This window comes from Bacillus rossius, chromosome 3 (genome assembly GCF_032445375.1).
Source record: "Bacillus rossius redtenbacheri isolate Brsri chromosome 3, Brsri_v3, whole genome shotgun sequence".
NCBI lineage: Eukaryota > Metazoa > Arthropoda > Insecta > Phasmatodea > Bacillidae > Bacillus > Bacillus rossius.
In genome coordinates, this window is record NC_086332.1 from 80,264,486 (window position 1) to 80,289,466 (window position 24,981).

General features: G+C 47.4%; 1 protein-coding gene across 1 annotated transcript in view; it reads right to left on the minus strand.

Annotated features, from left to right (window-relative positions):
- Positions 1–24,411, minus strand: part of LOC134531328 (organic cation transporter protein-like) — a 58,066-nt gene extending 33,655 nt beyond the window's left edge. The window contains exons 1-2 of the mRNA XM_063367023.1: positions 24,164–24,411; positions 11,429–11,687 (exon numbers count right to left, since the gene is read on the minus strand). Coding sequence (XP_063223093.1) covers positions 11,429–11,687; positions 24,164–24,409 — 505 coding nt within the window. The 5' untranslated portion in view covers positions 24,410–24,411. The remainder of the gene's footprint in view (positions 1–11,428; positions 11,688–24,163) is intronic.
- Between the last annotated feature and the right edge of the window lie 570 nt (positions 24,412–24,981).

The following is a 24,981-nucleotide window of genomic DNA, read 5'->3' on the forward strand; positions in this document are numbered from 1 at the left end:
GCCACACGTTTTCTTTGTAATCATAAAATAAAAAAATAAAAAATTTAAAAATAAAATAAATTAAAAATTTAAAACAAAAAAAATTACAAAAAATACATAAAATTCTGGCTTGTACTAGAACTCTATCGTTGCTCAACAATAATAAGTTTACAAACTAGCAGAATCTATTTATTTGGCGGTGCTGCCTTTTCGTTGTCGGTGCTTCCAAATGTGCTGCCTTTTCTTTGGCGGTGCTGCCTTTTCGTTGTCGGTGCTTCCAAATGTGCTGCCTTTTCGTTGGCGGTGAGCCTTTTCGTTGTCGGTGCTTCCAAATGTGCTGCCTTTTCGATGTCGGTGCTTCCAAATGTGCCGCCTTTTCGATGGCGGTGCTTCCAAATGTGCTGCCTTTTCGATGGCGGTGCTGCCTTTACGTTGTCGGTGCTTCCAATTGATCTGTCTTTTTGTTGTCGGTGCTGCCTTTTCGTTGTTGGTGCTTCCTTTTTGATGATTGCGCGTAGTACAAAATGTTGTGATTGAATATGTACTAGTTTGAAACCTCTTGGTGTTACTAAAATATTTTTCAAGGTTACTTGGTCCTTTAGAATGTATAAAAATGTCACGATGGATTAATTGAATATAATTAGCTAACGACGAAGGTCATGCGGTCCTGAAATGACTAGCCTATACGTCTAATAATGACATGACTCGGTCTCATGGTCTGAAGACAATTGGCCTGTATGTGTGGCTTTGTACATGAACGGCTTATATGTTATTCAGATTATTGAAAAATGAGACTTTCATTATAGGCTAATCGGCACTGTATTAATTCGTTGGTCAGGTATATTGACTTGAGTTGTTTTTCGTAGAGTGAATGATTAATAAACTCCTCGAAAGGTAATGGAAAACAGAATCTAAAATTTATTTAATAATTAGTTACAACTGCCACTGGTCAAGAATCGAACCGTGGACAGAAATCCATCGATTCAATTTGTAAATTAATAATTGATTTTTTCGGAATCTTTTGGAATTTTTCCCGCATTTCTAGCTAAATAATTACATGATTTCAAGATGGCGGTCAAATTTCAAGATGGCGGGGACCTCAGTAGTAATAAATTATTACTGCACTGTAGCAGGTTAGAATAAAACTAGCATGATGGTAAGACGAGTACACAATATGGTTTCCTCCAGCAGACGAAAACATGATGGTAGCAATGACCACTAGCATGTGGTAGCTCCTGGTAGCATGAACTGAACATACAATGACGGATCCATGATGTTCATCAAGGTCAAAGATCAAGGTCACGGTAAAATTTTTAAGGCCTAGGTCAAATTTCAAGGTCAAGGTCAAAGATCAAGGTCACGGTAAAATTGTTAAGGCCTAGGTCAAATTTCAAGGTCAAGGTCAAAGTTCAAGGTCAAGGTCAAAGTTTAATGCCAGCAGTCGAGGTTAAAGGTATGGAGAAGAGAAAATTATACTAACATGTCGCTAGCACACTCTAGCAGACGAAAACAAAATGGCTGCCTCCAGCGGACAAAGACAAGATGGCGGACATGATGTCATACCAGCTTATGGTAAATACCTTGTTATTGGTGATGGTAGGTCAGTCTGTAGGTGGCTTCTGTGGAGGAAGGATCTGAAATTTTTTTAATTTTTGACCTCACCGGTTTCGAACCAAGGACGGGAATCGATATAATCAATCATAATTATATTAAGTTAATTTTTTGATGAATTTTGGATTTTTTTCCGATTCTCTAACATAAAAATTACGGATTTCCAAGAATGCGTCTAAATTTCAAGATGGCGACCATAACGATAATTGCTACATTAATAGGATCCAAATTGGCGGTCGCAACGTAAAGTGTAAGAATGACATGGTACTCAACCAAGATGGCGGATGTAACGAAATATGCAACATTTATATAATCCAAGATGGCGACCGTAACGATAACTGCAACAGTGGTTTTTAAGATTTTTATTATTTATTCGATTAAATAATTTTTTTTATGATTTTTAAAATTTTTCCCGATTTTCTAACATAAAAATTGCGGATTTTAAAGATGGCGGGCGTAACGGAAAATGCAACGGTGACGTCATCATCCAAAATGGCGGAAAACACAAGGCCGGAATGTTCGAGAAAACTAAATTACATCATCCAAGATGGCGGATACAAAATGGCCGTCGGGGTCAAGGTCAAGGTCAAAGGTCAAGGTCACATCCTGATAGAGGCTTAACTGAGGCTTGAGTTAAGGATGCTTAAGGCTCTATCAGGACGTTTCTAGCCTCTGGGATTTTTACGGAATAAAACGGGAAATTTTCCCTCGAAACGTGAATTTTTCCCTCGAAAATGGGAATTTTTTTCTTAAAACGGAAATTTTTGAGTCATTTTGAGTCATTTTTGAGGAATTTTGAGGAATTTTGAGTCAAAAATGGCCGCTGTGACGTCACAATCCAAGATGGCGGACAGACAATCACAATCCACATCCTGAATCCTGTTTCAGAATGCCCTATTATATACTACTATGTTTGCTATTTAACTTCTTCCAATCTGTGTTATTCTGTTAAGGATAGGACGATGATAGGAAAAGTAGGAAACGAATGGGAGTGTTTCAAGTTTAATGTGCCTCGAAAAAGTCAAATCGACGGTTTTTCCAATCGAGTGGAAGAGAGATAGATGCGGCGCAAGCGTACAATGAGCGTAACGGAACACAGCGTAACGGGACAATGTGCGCAACGGGACACTTTTTCTTGCGTGCAGCCGACGTTCATCGATGTTGTCACGTCAAAATAAGTATCATTTTTGACGCGAGTAATTAAGTACAATCAATTTAAAAAAAAAAATAAAGTGACTGTTTTTAACTAGTGAGATTCTAATTCCATACCTACTAACCATATTCAGACGATATCAGGCCAGTTTTCACAATTGTTTTGGGCGGGAAAATTTATGGCGATGGCGAGGTTAAAAGTTACTTCAGCTACGTCACAGCACGCCGTGACAATCCTTGACTCCAGGTCCGTCCCACGGGCGGGGGAAGCCGCGAGACTGCGAACCACTGCAAGGTCAATGCTCCAATGCTTCAATCGCTTCAACAGCTCTAACAGTCTTTGGCTCCAAAAGTCATTGGCTCTAACTTTCTCGGGGTATCTCCCACTGGGCTCATACTCTATACCTCGAGCTAAACCCCCCATTTTGCACCTTGTCTTGAGTGGGCGTTCGTGGTTGTTTACGCAAAGGTTTGCATAATCAACTGCGTTCTTTTTTGCTGATTTGGTGTGAATGGGAGCATTGAATTGGAATTGGAATTGAAATTTTCTTGGAGAGAGGTTAAAGGGTATCGGGCACTGCCCCACCTCAAAGTTGGTCCGTGGGTGGCAACGACTGTTGGCTATCAGTCAGCCGGGTTTTTTTTTCTGTGTGCTGCTATAAGACCAACAGCGGCTAAGAGGGCAGCTGGCTTGGGGTGATAGCCTCCTGCTTTAACGCATGCCAGACAGTCAATAGTACTGATTAGACAGTGTGAGCCCGCTGGTTCTACGATGGATCGAAAGCATTGGCATGAAGATTTGCAAGAGGCAGTTAAACATCCAATAGAAGGAGACTGGTCCGAAAGGAAAACCCTTTTGACGGATTACACTAAGGACAGAGGATTGGACTTGAAGAGAGTGACCATACTGGTTGACAAATTGCTGGATAAGAAAGTAAACTGGGCTAAGGAACCAGTACCAAATTTAACTGAAAGAAAATGGCTGCTATCTGTTGGTCCCATAATATGTGAACAAGACCCTACTATAGTTAAAATGATGATAAGGGAAATCTTCAGGAAAGACAAAACTACGGCTGAGAAGGAAGAATCGATTGAAGAGTTTGTGATAAACCCTAAATGGGATGAACAGGAGGTGCTTTCATGTGCTGAAAAATTAATAATTGAGCTAACCACCTACACGACCACAGAGATATCTAAGGTTAACAAAGCATCTACAAACTATATTCTGCCCAGAGTAACACAGCTAAAAGGCCTATTAGATAAGGTTCTGATAGACAATTCCCGGCTTAACGGAGTGATAAAGGGGATAGAATTAAGTAAAGGCCCTGTGATAAGGAAGACGTATGCGGAAGTAACAAGTGCAGCTGAAATTGGAGGGACTACTCGTCAACAGATCATACCTAAACAGAAGAAGGAGTTGCTGATTGTCCTGCCAAGTGACGAAACTCAAACAAGTGACACCACCAAAAGAGAGATCTTAAAGAACATTGATCCAATAAAGAATGGGCTGAAATTCAAAGGAATAAGGAAAATTTCGAAAGGAGGAATCATAATCGAAGCACAAGACTCCAGCACGATTGAAAAACTGCAAAAAGATGAGAAAATATCTAAACTAGGACTACGTACTGAGCGCCCTACAAAGCAGGGCCCGAAAGTTATTATGTACGACGTGCCTAGGGAGTTCGATAACCCTGATATAGCTGGCACAATATTTGCTCAGAATCTGAGCGCAGATGAAGTCTCACTGGAGGAGTTCAGAGCTGGTTTCATGGTGCGAACAAGACGCGGCAGAAAGGATAATAAAGAAACAGTGCACCTTGTCATTGAATGCACACCTAAAATAAGGAATATCTTGCTAAGCAGAACACATATGTATATTGGCTTTTCTGCATGTAAAATTAGGGATTTTGTGTCAATAACTAGATGTTTCAACTGTCAGAATTACGGACACCCCGCACATAAATGTAAAAGCAAAACTATCTGCTCTATATGTGGACTTGATGGGCATAAGTATACAGAATGTAGTAAGAAAAATGAAGGAAATAAGTGTGCAAATTGCAGACGAGAGAATAAACCACACGAGCATAGGGTAGATAGCACTGATTGCCCTGCCTATAAGAGAGCTTACGAAAGAGAAATAGAAAGAACTAATTATGGTGAAATATGAAAATAACATAAAAATAGGGCAACTAAACGCACAACGTTCAGCTGTTGTCAGTGCTGAATTAAATAAGATTGCAGAAAAAATGAAGCTTGATGTGATCTTATTACAAGAACCCTATGTATTACGTGGGCAAGTTGCAGGAATCCATGGTTTAATATATGCAATAGGAGATAATCCGAAATCGGCAATTTGGATTAGAAATGAAACTCTAACTACGATGTTACTCTCCGGCATTTCTAATGAACATCATGTTTGCATGATCATGCAGATGAGGATGATGAAAATATACGTTATCTCATCCTATTTTCAATTCTCAGATCCTATTGAAGTACATATTGATAAGCTTAATTCAATATTGGATACAATTGGACATGAAAATATAATAATTGGTGCAGACACAAATGCAAAATCTTCTTTTTGGAATTCACCAGTGAATGACGAAAAAGGTGAGATCATGAACGTTTTTATCATGGAAAGAGATCTATATGTTATTAATGATGATCCATTAACAGGAACATATCTATCACCAGCAACTAATACTGAGACTTTCATTGATGTGACATTGACTGATAACAACATGAAAGAAAGAGTCAATGAATGGAAGATTCATCTGGACAGTTCAAGTGACCACAGATTGATGACTTATGAAATCCAATTGCAAAGAACTGAGATGCCTCCCATAATAATAAGTCCACGGTACATACATAAGAACGCGGATTGGAAGAAGTTTGATGAATTAATAACAAGCAAAATAAATGAATTATCACATGAAGAAGATGTATATAACTCCGCAGAAGCACTCGCCATGAGATTAACAATTATATTACAGAATATCTGTGAGAAATGCTTTAGGAAACAAACGAAAATTATTCCTGGAAATCCCTGGTGGGATGTTGAATTAGAAGAAACTAGAAGAGATCTGGAAAGACTAAGAAGAATCATGAAGAGAGCGGCAAATGGATTTTATAAACTTTTAATTTTACAACAGTACAGAATAAGGAGAAAGAAATATAAGAAAGATATTTTATTAAAGAAGAAGGTATACTGGGAAAAACTTGTCCTTAACAAGGGGAATATGGACCCTTGGGGATATGTGTACAAGGTGATGGCTGGCAAAGTACGAAGTTCTTTTGAAATCCCTGGGATGATGATGGCAAATAGACAAATTACTGACATTACAGAAAATTTGGAAACTATTCTACATGATTTACTACCTAATGACAACCCAGATGAAGATACGAATATTCAAAAGATGAAGAGAGAAGCGATGAAAGAACTGCCTGATACAGAAGACACAGTTTCTTTCACCATCCAAGAGCTTGACAAGATCATTAAAGAGTTAAAACCACGAAAAGCACCAGGTAAAGATAATATAACAACTGAGTTAATTTGGCGAGCTTACCCTCGAATCAAGGAAGTACTGTTACATCTGTATAATTTATGCTTATCTTCAGGAACATTTCCAAAAATATGGAAGGAAGGAGTTCTCAAAATCATATACAAGGGAAATGCTAAGGACCCGAAATTAACTAAGTCATACCGGCCTTTAACTATGCTGCCTAACATGGGAAAAATTTATGAGCGGCTCATTAATGCAAGACTAACAGCTTATTTGGAAGTAATACAGGGAATAGATAAACAGCAGTATGGCTTCAGAAGAGGGTATAGTACAGAAAAAGCGCTATACGATGTAAATCAATATATTAAAAACCTACAAGAAAAATATGTGCTTGGAGTGACGATAGATATAGCAGGAGCATTCGACCACGCTTGGTGGCCTCAAGTATTATGGCGCTTAAAGAATCTTAACACACCTAAGAACCTGTATGCCGCCATAAGGGGCTTTCTGCAAGATAGAAAGTGTGAATGTCGATTGGGCCACATAGTTGTGGAAAAGAAGCTCTCCATGGGCTGTCCTCAGGGTTCAGTCCTTGGTCCGCTACTATGGAATATAATATTTGATGAGCTTCTGAAAATTGAGTTACCAGTAAATAACATTATATATGGCTATGCAGATGATGGCTTGCTCATTATACCCGCTACTTCACGCTACGAATTAGAGCAGACAGCAGAAATTATTCTACGCTCTATCAACACCTGGGCAAGCAGTGTCCGACTTCTTATATCATCTGAAAAAACTGAAGGCGTATTACTAAAGGGAAAATTACATAAAGACAGACCACCTTTAATAAGATTTCAAGAACGAATAGTGAAGATAAAACAAAAAGTTAAGTATCTAGGGGTACAAATCACAACGGGAACAGGATACCAAGAACACATACAAGAAGCATCACAAAAGGCCCTACTGTTAATGCAAAAAATAAGGAGTCATAAACCTACAAATGTAGGATTGAGCACTAATACTATGACAACACTGTACAATGGAGTATACCTGGGCATACTTACCTATGCTTGCTCAGTCTGGTATGAACTACTACGCAATTCACATGTAAGAAGAAGGTTAAACTCATCCCAACGAACAGCTCTAATTGCTGTAACAAAAAGCTACAGAACTACGTCTTTAGAAGCACTGCAGGTTATCGCTGGAGCCTTACCTATAGACCTACTAATACAAGAAAGAGCAAAAGTTGTGATATTAAAGATGAACAAGGAATACACTGCTTCAAAATATCGCAGAATTCACATAGAAAATATTGAAATCTGGCAAGAAAGGTGGCGAAACTCTGACAAGGGAAGGCATACACACAATATATTCCCTTCAATAGAAGAACGGATGAAATTTTCATGGATAAGTACTGACCACTACACTTCACAATTCCTAACAGGTCACGGGAATTTTAAACACAAATTAAACTCTTTTAACTTAGTGGAAAGCCCTATGTGCCCTGTGTGCATGGAAGAAGACACAGTAGAGCATGTTCTAAATGATTGCGTTAAAATAGAAGACATACGAAACAAGTACACAAGGAAGATGGCTATGGAGGATGTTGATATTAAGGATATTAATCAAATTGTGAGAGATAAGAAGACTTATGACATATGGAGAAATTACACCTTTGAAGTATCCAAGAGACTGGAGCGTTTCGATAGTTGGATGCACGAACAATCTCTGATGGAAGATCTGCTTTCCGATACGGAATAACTTACTACAGAAAAATAAAATAACTCTTTGAATCTCCTACACAAGTTTCTTTGGCTGTTCTTCTTGTGTATAGTGTAATCGAACAGTCGGAATATTATATCAAATTAGATAAATGAACTGAAAAGAATTAATTAAGAATAAGAGAATTAAAAATATACACCAGATCTCTCTTTGAAAATAAGAATAAGAATTATGACAGAATAACGCCCTGGAAACCTGTATAAGCAAGCTAAAAGGATATGAATTATTATATAATATAAACTGTATTATATTATATAATATATATATATATGTGTGTTAAAAATATAATCATGTGTGCAATAAATATAAATAAACTACTCTTGCAAACCTTATAAAAAGGATTATATCCAGAGTAGTCTTTAAGTAAACATACATAATCTATAATATGATTATTTTCTATAAAGCTACAAGATAATCTGGCTCTAACTGTCTTTGGCTCCAACAGTCATTGGCTCCTAAGGCCAACGCTCCAATGCTTCAATTGCTCCAACAGCTCCAAGTGCTCCAAAGCTCCAAGTTCTCCAAAGCTCCAATTGCTCCAAGAGCTCGAATTGCTCCAAGAGCTCGAATTGCTCCAAATGCTGCAACAGCTCCAACTGCTCCAAGTGCGACAATGCTCCAGTTGATCCTAGAGCTCCAATGCTCCAATTGCTCCAAGTGCTCTGATTGCTCTAAGTGCTCCTACTGCTCCATCTACATTTGGCTCTAACTGATTTCAATTGCATTTAAAAAAATAAAAATTGGCCATATGCAGTTATGACTATTTTTACTCTCCATTTTGTCTGTAAATGACGATTATTATTATATCTTTAAGTTAGAAGTCGTATTACGAAAATTTGGCATTAGATGGAAATGAGGCAATGACTTCTGAAATCCATAATATTATTTTTTTTTTAAATTTATACACATGCATGTTATACAATTTATTATTGTATGTAGCCAGCTTCCCTCAGTTATTTGAGTATGAAGAATACTTCTTAGATGTGCGAATAGTTATCTGCACAAAGCGAAGCATGTAGAAGTCTTAACCTGTAATCCAAAATGTTAGGATCTTCCCATGATGCGTAATCAATCTCTTCTGCTGCCATCATCTTCCTTTCATGTTTATAATAATTATTAAGATCTCTGGAGTCTTCCATTTTAACACCAGCCTCAAGGTCACTTTCGTCATCGACCCAGAGATCATCACATGCTTTATCAGAATAATTAATTTTAACACATCGTTTCCATCATTTTGGTCTCATCGCTTCATCACAGTCTTCGTTCTCGTGAGTCATCATCACAGTCTTCGATCGTCTCAGCCTCAGTTGTGTCATCATAGTCTTCAATCATGTCTGCTACATTCAGCGAAATGTTCGATCGTGTCAGCATTTTCATGGAGACGACTAGAATTTGGTGTAAATATATTTTCATTTCCCATGAAGTTGCTACTCTCTTCGTTTGTTTTAAATTTTAAATTATTATCGAGATATAAGATAGTATTTTCAGCAATAGCATTTTTACATTCATAATAGTCGTCTAATATTTTGCTTTCGTTCCTCTTCCTCGGTGTTGTAGACCAGTCCTCAATATCTTTAGTCACCTTAGTTGTACAGGTCTTGCAATGTCTATTCAATAAATATATTCATCCAAATTATTTATGACACTGACTGCAACAAAATGGTTTTGGTAAGGCCCCTAAACACACTAGCTTTTCTGATGACGTTTAGCATTTTTTCTCAAGGTAAACTTCTTGCCGCAGTATCTACAGCGATGTATTTTTTATACAGCTACAGACAACAAACCAGGATACATATTAGCTTCTACGACTAATGCCAAATGCAAATTGGGAGTTTTAAATTGGAACAATTACTTAAATATAATTTTTGCTAATTTTTCATCAGCGAGAGTTATTTATCTCATGCAAGAAACTTGCCGCAAGTAGTTCTGCTTATCAACAGATGTCACCACATGTTGTGTTGAGGTAAATATTACATATTTTTCATGTAGGATGCGGGATGCTCACTAACGATCGCAGGAGAAGGAAGGCTTTGCTAGACATCAAGAAGAAGGAAAATCGTCTTGCTTGATAGTGCTTCGCAGCTGTCTCAAGGCATATTATTTGACTGAGTAATGGATGTCTTTTTTTGTTTGAATTCCATCTGATATAAAAAATATTTATGTAATAATATATTAGCAAAAATTCTCAAATTAAATGTAACTCTGAATAAAGAAGCGTGACCCATTAAGTAAAAAAGTTTTTTTTTTTTTTTCGTGCAGAAATAGATTTCTCAGAAATCACCAGAAGCAGTAGGAGAACATCGACAGGAATAATAAGGAGCACATTAAGAATACTATCACTCTTGGCTGCGGGAGCAATGACGTCCTCAGAACCAGTAGCATGTTCCAGACAGTAAGGTGCCACAGACTCTGCGGGACAGGCGTGTGGTTATAATAAAGCCGCCCAATCATAGAAGGTCCTTTGTAGTTGTAAGAGACGTAGTAGGGGAAGGAACGGGTGCTACCTGAGGCGCACCTGCTTCACGTGGAGTTGGAGTATTCCCTAGGGTCCGCCTGACCTGCGCGTTGGTCTGGCTGGCCAATCCTTGCGTTTAGCGGCCTCGTAACAGTATTAATTTATATACAATAATTTATGCATAAACTTAGTGCCTTGACAGGCCAATGATTATGCTGAATTATTTAAAATAGAAAATATTTTGGGAGCTAACATTTCGTCCACATTGAGATGATAACGGGCGGAAAAAAGGTGTTAACCGTGTGACGTAGCAGTGACCAAATGTATAAACGGAGGAAATACCCACTGTCACAAAAAAGTTCCCCGTATATTTTTTTTGTAAAATATAAACAACAGTAAACAGTCTAAATAGATAGGATAAGATATCACAGTGGGCCAGTTTACATTGTAATTCATAATGCCGAGATTGATTACTATATATATATATATATATATATATATATATATATATATATATATATATATAAATGAATAAAATATTATATGCCTATTCTTAGGATGGCTACTTAACAGAGTTTGGTATATGTAGTTTTTTTCTTATTCTAATTTTTTTTAACTTCATGAACACACTACTAAGAAAAAGGAGTAATAGTCGAAAAATGGTCAACATTGTCTAAATTTATGATTTTGCTAACATTAAGAACTGGCTTAGTACATTAGGTTTTAATAAAATAAATTTTATTTTCCAATAACCATATAGAAAAATTAGAAAAATTATAAAATTAGATTTATACATAAATTCCCATTGCCTATTTTAAAATAATTTTCTGTATAATATTATAGTTCGTAAAGGGCAATTATTATTTAATTAAATCTTAAAATCTTTTATTTTCAGTACGTGCTCACGGGTGTGGGTACGGTGGAACAAGTGACGGCGGCTCACCGATGATGTACATCATGACGAAGTTGGAGTCGGTGGCGGCTCCCGCGACGAACCGCGCGGCCGAGAACTGCGCCAGGTCGTTGGAGAAGGCGGTGGCCACGTCTCCCAGCAAGCCAATCAGGTTGGCGAGCACGAGGACAGGGAGGCGCCCCACGCGGTCCGCGAGCAGTCCCAGGGACAGCGTGCCGAGCACCGAGCCCACGAAGAAGAGCGACTGTCCGGCGGCCGGCTTCCACGACTGCGCGCCCACCCAGCCGAGCTGCGGGCAGGCGGGGCCACCATAGACTAGTGCTCACATAGATACTCTCTTGTCTCCCCACGACTGCGCGCCCACCCAGCCGTGCTGCGGGCAGGTGCGGGCCATCATAGACTAGTGCTCACATAGATACTCTCTAGTCCCCCCACGACTGCGCGCCCACCCAGCCGAGCTGCGGGCAGGCGGGGCCACCATAGACTAGTGCTCACATTGATACTCTCTAGTCCCCCCACGACTGCGCGCCCACCCAGCCGAGCTGCGGGCAGGCGGGGCCACCATAGACTAGTGCTCACATAGATACTCTCTAGTCCCCCCACGACTGCGCGCCCACCCAGCCGAGCTGCGGGCAGGCGGGGCCACCATAGACTAGTGCTCACATTGATACTCTCTAGTCCCCCCACGACTGCGCGCCCACCCAGCCGAGCTGCGGGCAGGCGGGGCCACCATAGACTAGTGCTCACATAGATACTCTCTAGTCCCCCCACGACTGCGCGCCCACCCAGCCGAGCTGCGGGCAGGCGGGGCCACCATAGACTAGTGCTCACATAGATACTCTCTAGTCCCCCCACGACTGCGCGCCCACCCAGCCGAGCTGCGGGCAAGCGGGGCCACCATAGACTAGTGCTTACATAGATACTCTCTTGTCTCCCCACGACTGCGCGCCCACCCAGCCGAGCTGCGGGCAGGTGCGGGCCATCATAGACTAGTGCTCACATAGATACTCTCTAGTCCCCCCACGACTGCGCGCCCACCCAGCCGAGCTGCGGGCAGGCGGGGCCACCATAGACTAGTGCTCACATAGATACTCTCTTGTCTCCCCACGACTGCGCGCCCACCCAGCCGAGCTGCGGGCAGGTGCGGGCCATCATAGACTAGTGCTCACATAGATACTCTCTAGTCCCCCCACGACTGCGCGCCCACCCAGCCGAGCTGCGGGCAGGCGGGGCCACCATAGACTAGTGCTCACATAGATACTCTCTTGTCTCCCCACGACTGCGCGCCCACCCAGCCGAGCTGCGGGCAGGTGCGGGCCATCATAGACTAGTGCTCACATAGATACTCTCTAGTCCCCCCACGACTGCGCGCCCACCCAGCCGAGCTGCGGGCAGGCGGGGCCACCATAGACTAGTGCTCACATAGATACTCTCTTGTCTCCCCACGACTGCGCGCCCACCCAGCCGAGCTGCGGGCAGGTGCGGGCCATCATAGACTAGTGCTCACATAGATACTCTCTAGTCCCCCCACGACTGCGCGCCCACCCAGCCGAGCTGCGGGCAGGCGGGGCCACCATAGACTAGTGCTCACATAGATACTCTCTTGTCTCCCCACGACTGCGCGCCCACCCAGCCGAGCTGCGGGCAGGTGCGGGCCATCATAGACTAGTGCTCACATAGATACTCTCTAGTCCCCCCACGACTGCGCGCCCACCCAGCCGAGCTGCGGGCAGGCGGGGCCACCATAGACTAGTGCTCACATAGATACTCTCTTGTCTCCCCACGACTGCGCGCCCACCCAGCCGAGCTGCGGGCAGGTGCGGGCCATCATAGACTAGTGCTCACATAGATACTCTCTAGTCCCCCCACGACTGCGCGCCCACCCAGCCGAGCTGCGGGCAGGCGGGGCCACCATAGACTAGTGCTCACATTGATACTCTCTAGTCCCCCCACGACTGCGCGCCCACCCAGCCGAGCTGCGGGCAGGCGGGGCCACCATAGACTAGTGCTCACATTGATACTCTCTAGTCCCCCCACGACTGCGCGCCCACCCAGCCGAGCTGCGGGCAGGCGGGGCCACCATAGACTAGTGCTCACATAGATACTCTCTAGTCCCCCCACGACTGCGCGCCCACCCAGCCGAGCTGCGGGCAAGCAGGGCCACCATAGACTAGTGCTCACATTGATACTCTCTAGTCCCCCCACGACTGCGCGCCCACCCAGCCGAGCTGCGGGCAGGCGGGGCCACCATAGACTAGTGCTCACATAGATACTCTCTTGTCTCCCCACGACTGCGCGCCCACCCAGCCGAGCTGCGGGCAGGTGCGGGCCATCATAGACTAGTGCTCACATAGATACTCTCTAGTCCCCCCACGACTGCGCGCCCACCCAGCCGAGCTGCGGGCAGGCAGGGCCACCATAGACTAGTGCTCACATTGATACTCTCTAGTCCCCCCACGACTGCGCGCCCACCCAGCCGAGCTGCGGGCAGGCGGGGCCACCATAGACTAGTGCTCACATTGATACTCTCTAGTCCCCCCACGACTGCGCGCCCACCCAGCCGAGCTGCGGGCAGGTGCGGGCCATCATAGACTAGTGCTCACATAGATACTCTCTAGTCCCCCCACGACTGCGCGCTCACCCAGCCGAGCTGCGGGCAGGCGGGGCCACCATAGACTAGTGCTCACATTGATACTCTCTAGTCCCCCCACGACTGCGCGCCCACCCAGCCGAGCTGCGGGCAGGCGGGGCCACCATAGACTAGTGCTCACATTGATACTCTCTAGTCCCCCCACGACTGCGCGCCCACCCAGCCGAGCTGCGGGCAAGCGGGGCCACCATAGACTAGTGCTCACATTGATACTCTCTAGTCCCCCCACGACTGCGCGCCCACCCAGCCGAGCTGCGGGCAGGCGGGGCCACCATAGACTAGTGCTCACATTGATACTCTCTAGTCCCCCCACGACTGCGCGCCCACCCAGCCGAGCTGCGGGCAGGTGCGGGCCATCATAGACTAGTGCTCACCTTGATACTCTCTAGTCCCCCCACGACTGCGCGCCCACCCAGCCGAGCTGCGGGCAGGTGCGGGCCATCATAGACTAGTGCTCACATAGATACTCTCTAGTCCCCCCACGACTGCGCGCCCACCCAGCCGAGCTGCGGGCAGGCGGGGCCACCATAGACTAGTGCTCACATTGATACTCTCTAGTCCCCCCACGACTGCGCGCCCACCCAGCCAAGCTGCGGGCAGGCGGGGCCACCATAGACTAGTGCTCACATTGATACTCTCTAGTCCCCCCACGACTGCGCGCCTACCCAGCCGAGCTGCGGGCAGGCGGGGCCACCATAGACTAGTGCTTACATGGATATGGATACTCTCTTGTCTCTCCACGACTGCGCGCCCACCCAGCCGAGCTGCGGGCAAGCGGGGCCACCATAGACTAGTGCTTACATGGATACTCTCTTGACTCTCCACGACTGCGCACCCACCCAGCCGAGCTGCGGGCAAGCGGGGCCACCATAGACTAGTGCTTACATGGATACTCTCTTGTCTCTCCACGACTGCGCACCCACCCAGCCGAGCTGCGGGCATGCGGGGCCACCATAGACTAGTGCTTACATAGATACTCTCTTGTCTCTCCACGACTGCGCGCCCACCCAGCCGAGCTGCGGGCAGGCGGGGCCACCATAGACTAGTGCTTACATACATACTTTCTTGTCTCTCCACGACTGTGCGCCCACCCAGCCGAGTTGCGGGCAGGCGGGGCCACCATAGACTAGTGCTTACATAGATACTCTCTTTTCTCTCCACGACTGCGCGCCCACCCAGCCGAGCTGCGGGCATGCGGGGCCACCATAGACTAGTGCTTACATAGATACTCTCTTGTCTCTCCACGACTGCGCGCCCACCCAGCCGAGCTGCGGGCATGCGGGGCCACCATAGACTAGTGCTTACATAGATACTCTCTTGTCTCTCCACGATTGCGCGCCCACCCAGCCGAGCTGCGGGCAGGCGGGGCCACCATAGACTAGTGCTTACATACATACTTTCTTGTCTCTCCACGACTGTGCGCCCACCCAGCCGAGCTGCGGGCAGGCGGGGCCACCATAGACTAGTGCTTACATACATACTTTCTTGTCTCTCCACGAATGCGCGCCCACCCAGCCGAGTTGCGGGCAGTCGGGGCCACCATAGACTAGTGATTACATAGATACTCTCTAGTCCCCCCACGACTGCGCGCCCACCCAGCCGAGCTGCGGGCAGGCGGGGCCACCATAGACTAGTGCTCACATTGATACTCTCTAGTCCCCCCACGACTGCGCGCCCACCCAGCCGAGCTGCGGGCAGGCGGGGCCACCATAGACTAGTGCTCACATTGATACTCTCTAGTCCCCCCACGACTGCGCGCCCACCCAGCCGAGCTGCGGGCAGGCGGGGCCACCATAGACTAGTGCTCACATTGATACTCTCTAGTCCCCCCACGACTGCGCGCCCACCCAGCCGAGCTGCGGGCAGGCGGGGCCACCATAGACTAGTGCTCACATTGATACTCTCTAGTCCCCCCACGACTGCGCGCCCACCCAGCCGAGCTGCGGGCAGGCGGGGCCACCATAGACTAGTGCTCACATTGATACTCTCAAGTCCCCCCACGACTGCGCGTCCACCCAGCCGAGCTGCGGGCAGGCGGGGCCACCATAGACTAGTGCTTACATGGATATGGATACTCTCTTGTCTCTCCACGACTGCGCGCCCACCCAGCCGAGCTGCGGGCAAGCGGGGCCACCATAGACTAGTGCTTACATGGATACTCTCTTGTCTCTCCACGACTGCGCACCCACCCAGCCGAGCTGCGGGCAAGCGGGGCCACCATAGACTAGTGCTTACATGGATACTCTCTTGTCTCTCCACGACTGCGCACCCACCCAGCCGAGCTGCGGGCATGCGGGGCCACCATAGACTAGTGCTTACATAGATACTCTCTTGTCTCTCCACGACTGCGCGCCCACCCAGCCGAGCTGCGGGCAGGCGGGGCCACCATAGACTAGTGCTTACATACATACTTTCTTGTCTCTCCACGACTGTGCGCCCACCCAGCCGAGTTGCGGGCAGGCGGGGCCACCATAGACTAGTGCTTACATAGATACTCTCTTTTCTCTCCACGACTGCGCGCCCACCCAGCCGAGCTGCGGGCATGCGGGGCCACCATAGACTAGTGCTTACATAGATACTCTCTTGTCTCTCCACGACTGCGCGCCCACCCAGCCGAGCTGCGGGCATGCGGGGCCACCATAGACTAGTGCTTACATAGATACTCTCTTGTCTCTCCACGATTGCGCGCCCACCCAGCCGAGCTGCGGGCAGGCGGGGCCACCATAGACTAGTGCTTACATACATACTTTCTTGTCTCTCCACGACTGTGCGCCCACCCAGCCGAGCTGCGGGCAGGCGGGGCCACCATAGACTAGTGCTTACATACATACTTTCTTGTCTCTCCATGAATGCGCGCCCACCCAGCCGAGTTGCGGGCAGTCGGGGCCACCATAGACTAGTGATTACATAGATACTCTCTAGTCCCCCCACGACTGCGCGCCCACCCAGCCGAGCTGCGGGCAGGCGGGGCCACCATAGACTAGTGCTCACATTGATACTCTCTAGTCCCCCCACGACTGCGCGCCCACCCAGCCGAGCTGCGGGCAGGCGGGGCCACCATAGACTAGTGCTCACATTGATACTCTCTAGTCCCCCCACGACTGCGCGCCCACCCAGCCGAGCTGCGGGCAGGCGGGGCCACCATAGACTAGTGCTCACATTGATACTCTCTAGTCCCCCCACGACTGCGCGCCCACCCAGCCGAGCTGCGGGCAGGTGCGGGCCATCATAGACTAGTGCACACATAGATACTATCTAGTCCCCCCACGACAGCGCGCCCACCCAGCCGAGCTGCGGGCAGGCGGGGCCACCATAGACTAGTGCTCACATTGATACTCTCTAGTCCCCCCACGACTGCGCGCCCACCCAGCCGAGCTGCGGGCAGGCGGGGCCACCATAGACTAGTGCTCACATTGATACTCTCAAGTCCCCCCACGACTGCGCGTCCACCCAGCCGAGCTGCGGGCATGCGGGGCCACCATAGACTAGTGCTTACATAGATACTCTCTTGTCTCTCCACGACTGCGCGCCCACCCAGCCGAGCTGCGGGCAGGCGGGGCCACCATAGACTAGTGCTCACATTGATACTCTCTAGTCCCCCCACGACTGCGCGCCCACCCAGCCGAGCTGCGGGCAGGCGGGGCCACCATAGACTAGTGCTCACATAGATACTCGTTAGTCCCCCCACGACTGCCCGCCCTCCCAGCCGAGCTGCGGGCAGGCGGGGCCACCATAGACTAGAGCTTACATAGATACTCTCTAGTCCCCCCACGACTGCGCGCCCACCCAGCCGAGCTGCGGGCAGGCGGGGCCACCATAGACTAGAGCTTACATAGATACTCTCTAGTCCCCCCACGACTGCGCGCCCACCCAGCCGAGCTGCGGGCAGGCGGGGCCACCATAGACTAGAGCTTACATAGATACTCTCTAGTCCCCCCACGACTGCGCGCCCACCCAGCCGAGCTGCGGGCAGGCGGGGCCACCATAGACTAAAGCTTACATAGATAATCTCTAGTCCCCCCACGACTGCCCGCCCTCCCAGCCGAGCTGCGGGCAGGCGGGGCCACCATAGACTAGTGCTCACATAGATACTCTCTAGTCCCCCCATGGCTGCGCGCCCAACCAGCCAAGCTGCGGGCAGGCGGGGCCACCATAGACTAGTGCTCACATAGATACTCTCAAGTCCCCCCACGACTGCGCGCCCACCCAGCCAAGCTGCGGGCAGGCGGGGCCACCATAGACTAGTGCTTACATAGATACTCTCTAGTCCCCCCACGACTGCGCGCCCACCCAGCCGAGCTGCGGGCAGGCGGGGCCACCATAGACTAGTGCTCACATAGATACTCTCTAGTCCCCCCACGACTGCGCGCCCACCCAGCCGAGCTGCGGGAAGGCGGGGCCACCATAGACTAGTGTTTACATAGATACTCTCTTGTCTCTCCACGACTGCGCGCCCACCCAGCCGAAGCGGGCAGGCGGGGCCACCATAGACTAGTGCTTACATAGATACTCTCTTGTCTCTCCACGACTGCGCGCCCACCCAGCCGAGTTGCGGGCAGGCGGGGCCACCATAGACTAGTGCTTACATAGATACTCTCTTTTCTCTCCACGACTGCGCGCCCACCCAGCCGAGCTGCGGGCAGGCGGGGCCACCATAGACTAGTGCTTACATACATACTTTCTTGTCTCTCCACGACTGTGCGCCCACCCAGCCGAGCTGCGTGCAGGCGGGGCCTCTATAGACTAGTGCTTACATAGATACTCTCTTGTCTCTCCACGACTGCGCGCCCACCCAGCCGAGCTGCGGGCAGGCGTGACCACCATAGACTAGTGCTCACATAGATACTCTCTAGTCCCCCCACGACTGCGCGCCCACCCAGCCGAGCTGCGGGAAGGCGGGGCCACCATAGACTAGTGTTTACATAGATACTCTCTTGTCTCTCCACGACTGCGCGCCCACCCAGCCGAAGCGGGCAGGCGGGGCCACCATAGACTAGTGCTTACATAGATACTCTCTTGTCTCTCCACGACTGCGCGCCCACCCAGCCGAGTTGCGGGCAGGCGGGGCCACCATAGACTAGTGCTTACATAGATACTCTCTTTTCTCTCCACGACTGCGCGCCCACCCAGCCGAGCTGCGGGCAGGCGGGGCCACCATAGACTAGTGCTTACATACATACTTTCTTGTCTCTCCACGACTGTGCGCCCACCCAGCCGAGCTGCGTGCAGGCGGGGCCTCTATAGACTAGTGCTTACATAGATACTCTCTTGTCTCTCCACGACTGCGCGCCCACCCAGCCGAGCTGCGGGCAGGCGTGACCACCATAGACTAGTGCTCACATAGATACTCTCTAGTCCCCCCACGACTGCGCGCCCACCCAGCCGAGCTGCGGGCAGGCGGGGCCACCATAGACTAGTGCTCACATAGAAACTCCCTAGTCCCCCCACGACTGCGCGCCCACCCAGCAGAGCTGCGGCAGGTGCGGCCACCATAGACTAGTGCTCACATAGATACTCTCTAGTCCCCCGACGACTGCGCGCCCACCCAGCCGAGCTGCGGGCAAGCGGGGCCACCATAGACTAGTGCTTACATAGATACTCTCTTGTCTCTCCACGACTGCGCGCCCACCCAGCCGAGCTGCGGGCAAGCGGGGCCACCATAGACTAGTGCTTACATGGATACTCTCTTGTCTCTCCACGACTGCGCACCCACCCAGCCGAGCTGCGGGCATGCGGGGCCACCATAGACTAGTGCTTTCATAGATACTCTCTTGTCTCTCCACGACTGCGCGCCCACCCAGCCGAGCTGCGGGCAGGCGGGGCCACCATAGACTAGTGCTTACATGGATACTCTCTTGTCTCTCCACGACTGCGCGCCCACCCAGCCGAGCTGCGGGCAGGCGGGGCCACCATAGACTAGTGCTTACATGGATACTCTCTTGTCTCTCCACGACTGCGCACCTACCCAGCCGAGCTGCGGGCAAGCGGGGCCACCATAGACTAGTGCTTACATAGATACTCTCTTGTCTCTGCACGACTGCGCGCCCACCCAGCATAGCTGCGGGCAGGCGGGGCCACCATAGACTAGTGCTTACATGGATACTCTCTTGTCTCTCCACGACTGCGCGCCCACCCAGCCGAGCTGCGGGCAAGCGGGGCCACCATAGACTAGTGCTTACATGGATACTCTCTTGTCTCTCCACGACTGCGCACCCACCCAGCCGAGCTGCGGGCTATCGGGGCCACCATAGACTAGTGCTTACATGGATACTCTCTTGTCTCTCCACGACTGCGCACCCACCCAGCCGAGCTGCGGGCATGCGGGGCCACCATAGACTAGTGCTTACATAGATACTCTCTTGTCTCTCCACGATTTCGCGCCCACCCAGCCGAGCTTCGGGCAGGCGGGGCCACCATAGACTAGTGCTTACATACATACTTTCTTGTCTCTCCACGACTGTGCGCCCACCCAGCCGAGCTGCGGGCAGGCGGTGCCACCATAGACTAGTGCTTACATAGATACTCTCTTTTCTCTCCACGACTGCGCGCCCACCCAGCCGAGCTGCGGGCATGCGGGGCCACCATAGACTAGTGCTTACATAGATACTCTCTTGTCTCTCCACGACTGCGCGCCCACCCAGCCGAGCTGCGGGCATGCGGGGCCACCATAGACTAGTGCTTACATAGATACTCTCTTGTCTCTCCACGACTGCGCGCCCACCCAGCCGAGCTGCGGGTCGGCGGGGCCACCATAGACTAGTGCTTACATACATACTTTCTTGTCTCTCCACGACTGTGCGCCCACCCAGCCGAGCTGCGGGCAGGCGGGGCCACCATAGACTAGTGCTTACATACATACTTTCTTGTCTCTCCACGAATGCGCGCCCACCCAGCCGAGTTGCGGGCAGTCGGGGCCACCATAGACTTGTGATTACATAGATACTCTCTTGTTTCCCCACGAATGCGCGCCCACCCAGCCGAGCTGCGGGCAGGCGGGGCCACCATAGACTAGTGCTTACATAGATACTCTCTAGTCCCCCCACGACTGCGCGCCCACCCAGCCGAGCTGCGGGCAGGCGGGAACCACCATAGACTAGTGCTCACATAGATACTCTCTTGTCTCCCCACGAATGCGCGCCCACCCAGCCGAGCTGCGGGCAGGCGGGGCCACCATAGACTAGTGCTCACATTGATACTCTCTTATCTCTCCACGACTGCGCGTCCACCCAGCCGAGCTGCGGGCAGGCGGGTCCACCATAGACTAGTGCTTACATAGTTACTTATTTGTCTTCCCACGACTGCGCGCCCACCCAGCCGAGCTGTTGGCAGGCGGGGCCACCATAGACTAGTGCTTACATAGTTACTTATTTGTCTTCCCACGACTGCGCGCCACCCCAGCCGAGCTGTTGGCAGGCGGGGCTACCATAGACTAGTGCTTACATAGATCCTATTTTAAGTGGAACGGCTTCCCATCTCACTCTAATTCGTGGGTAGCAGATGTATAAATCAAGAAATGCTAGTAATTTGCTTGGACTGTTATACTTGCAGGAATTGTTTTATAAATTTTAATTTTTAGTTTTGTGGTGTTTTAATTTCTCGAAACTGTTACTTTCTTTTGATAATTTTAATAAATTTTTTTATTTCGTAAAAATATATATTTTTTGCATCAGTCAAGGCTTGAACTGAGGAAATTGAATATAATTTTTTTAAGAAACAATTTTTTTTGATGATTTCTGTAATTTTTCTCTAATTTATATGTTAATTATTACAGATTTTTAAGATGGTGGATAAATTTCAAGCTGCGGGTGCCTTGGCAATAAATGAATACTGCACTATAGTGGGTAAAAATTAAATATAGAAACCTCCAGCCGACGAAAATAAGATGGCCGCCATGACGTTATACCGATTGACGTAATATCTGCCTTCTCATTGGTGGTGGGTTGTCAGTCTGCCGGTGGATTCTGTGGAGGAAGGATCAGTCACAATTTTTAAACGTATGTCCTCATCGGGTTCGAACCGAAGACTCCAGATGTAAGAGCGTTTTTTACTTAAAAAATTATTAATTTTTTTATTAATTTTAAATTTTTTCTATTTAAGTCGGATAAAAATACAGATATTCAAGATGGCAGTTGTAACGTAAAGTGCAACGTTATGGAGTGGAGAGTTCAATTTCAAAATGGCGGGAAAATATTTTATTATATTTTAAATATAAATCTTTTATTAATTGAAAATTTTTTCTCTTTAAATCGGATAAAAATAAAGATTTTCAAGTTTGCTGCCGAAATGAAAATTGCAACATTATGGAGTGGGGCGTTCGATTCAAAGATGTCGAAAAATTCTAATATTCGTAATGCCGGAAAACAAAATGGCGGATCCAGTATGGCTGCCGGGGTAAAGGTCAAGGTCAAATGTCAAGATTTAGGTCATTCAATAAGGTCGTCGTGACGACAGAGGTCGGTCGATCATTGACCGGCACCAGAACCTGGCCCCGGAACCAATCCCAGAAAATACTTTCCTATACTAATAGCAATATTTCTGATAATTATGATGGAATCGACAGTTTTCCGATACGATGAATCGATCTACCTATGTCTCAGCTACAAAAAATATTCGTTTTTGTTGTCCATTTGATGTATTTAATTCCAAGATGTTTTTTATTAACACGTATTCACAGTATAATCAGTCTCATGTGACTTGTCTCATTTTTGACAGTCCTCAAAGTAGTACCAATGATCAACGTAACCTTTAGCCACTGTTTTTTTTCTTCGAATGTGTCTTTAGACAACTTCATGTGATTGGTTGCGTTTGTAAACAAACTTAATGTTCGTAAATTGTTACTACTGATACTACGTTTGAGAAATGACAAATTCGAGACAAGTGATATGTCACACAATCGGGTAACGCATTACTTGGGAGACAGTTTCGGTCTTGATCAAACTTTTATGAGGTGTTAAACGTAAAACTAATTTATAATATTTTACATCGTAATTTAATTGATTTCGAATAACAACCCTATCGCTTATTTAATAAAAATAAAATAGTGAACAAGGTTTTAAGGCGGGTATTTTTATTCTAGCTCACTCTTCCGATAACAGCTTTATCATTAGGTGTATTGACCATATGTATTTGCACGCCATAAATTTTACTACTAGACCAATTTATTGCATATGTTGTCTTTAAAAAGTCATTTTTAGTTTTATTTAATTACTCGAGGTGTTGTAAATATTTGATATAATTTTCGAGAGTGTTCACTTACAGTTTGTTTTAAGTGTGTATTAGTATCCATAAGTTGAAACGTTTATAAAACCGTGGGTGGTAAAACTTTCTTTAACTTGAAAAAAAACTCTTACGAAATCAGTTGGTGACTAATATTAGGATTCAAATCATCTCGAAGCAACGGCTTTATTTTCCTCGTGTTCTTATTAGTAGTGTAGAGTGATTAACAGTTAAAAATAAAAAACTGTTTTTAATAAAAAATGTTTTTTAGAAATGTTTTTTAAAAATAAAATTGAATAAAACGAAAATTATCTGCAGAAAATGCTGTTAAGTATTATATTTTAATTACTATAAACTTTAAATTTTAAGTCCAAGTATTTGTCAGACCTTACAGCCTAAAACATACTGGTGTGTAGTACTCTCACTATAAAATAAATTCTTCGATATAACGAAATATACTAGTTACAAATAATCAAGGTTTCTTCGTAATTTTTTCGGATTTTTCGAAAATTTAAGGGCACTGAACTTCCTTTGATTTTCAATCACAAGAATAATCTATAAGATGATTAAAAGATATATCGAGAATGTCTAGCACCTACAGCTAAAACATTTTTCTTCTTTCTGTATGCAAGTTTATCCTGTTCACAAAAAAAAAAAACAGAATTCGACAGTCAGAATTCATCTCAGTTTATTTGAAGTTCAAAATATAAAAAAATTGTTTATATGACAAGCATTCCTCGTTTAAGAGTCCATAAAATTAATGTTAACAGTGAACACAAACCAAATGATGAATTTAATACAAATTGAAGGAATAACCTTAAATAAAACCAACTCGCAGTGAGGGGTTTGCATCAAGTCCCGGAGAACAAAATAAACGTGGTGAGTAAACTCCATCTCACCTCGCTGACAACGGTGCGGAAGCCGTATGTGGAGTTGTAGTCGAACTGCCAGCCCCCGGCGCAGTCAAGAGCCTCTGAGGAAGAGTTGCCGTCGTCCGCACACCAGTGGTCGGGCGCCAGACTGATGAAGGTCTGGCCGAAGTAGTGGAAGGCTGACAGCACGTTGATGACGGAGAAGAGCGCCATCAGCAGCCACTGGTAGCGGCCGAAGCCCCCCGCTTCCATCAGCATGTCGTCCACGTCCATGTCTCCTGTAGTCACTGGAACAGTCGCGGTTAGAAGCCGGTGAATGTCTGTGCGTAGCAAAGAAGTCTCATGGAACACTGGCCATGAAGAAGAGCGCCATCAGCAGCCACTGGTAGCGGCCGAAGCCCCCCGCTTCCATCAGCATGTCGTCCACGTCCATGTCTCCTGTAGTCACTGGAACAGTCGCGGTTAGAAGCCGGTGAATGTATGTGCGTAGCAAAGAAGTCTCACAGAACACTGGCCATGAAGAAGAACGCCATCAGCAGCCACTGGTAGCAGCCGAAGCCCCCCGCTTCCATCAGCATGTCGTCCACGTCCATGTCTCCTGTAGTCACTGGAACAGTCGCGGTTAGAAGCCGGTGAATGTATGTGCGTAGCAAAGAAGTCTCACAGAACACTGGCCATGAAGAAGAACGCCATCAGCAGCCACTGGTAGCAGCCGAAGCCCCCCGCTTCCATCAGCATGTCGTCCACGTCCATGTCTCCTGTAGTCACTGGAACAGTCGCGGTTAGAAGCCGGTGAATGTCTGTGCGTAGCAAAGAAGTCTCATGGAACACTGGCCATGAAGAAG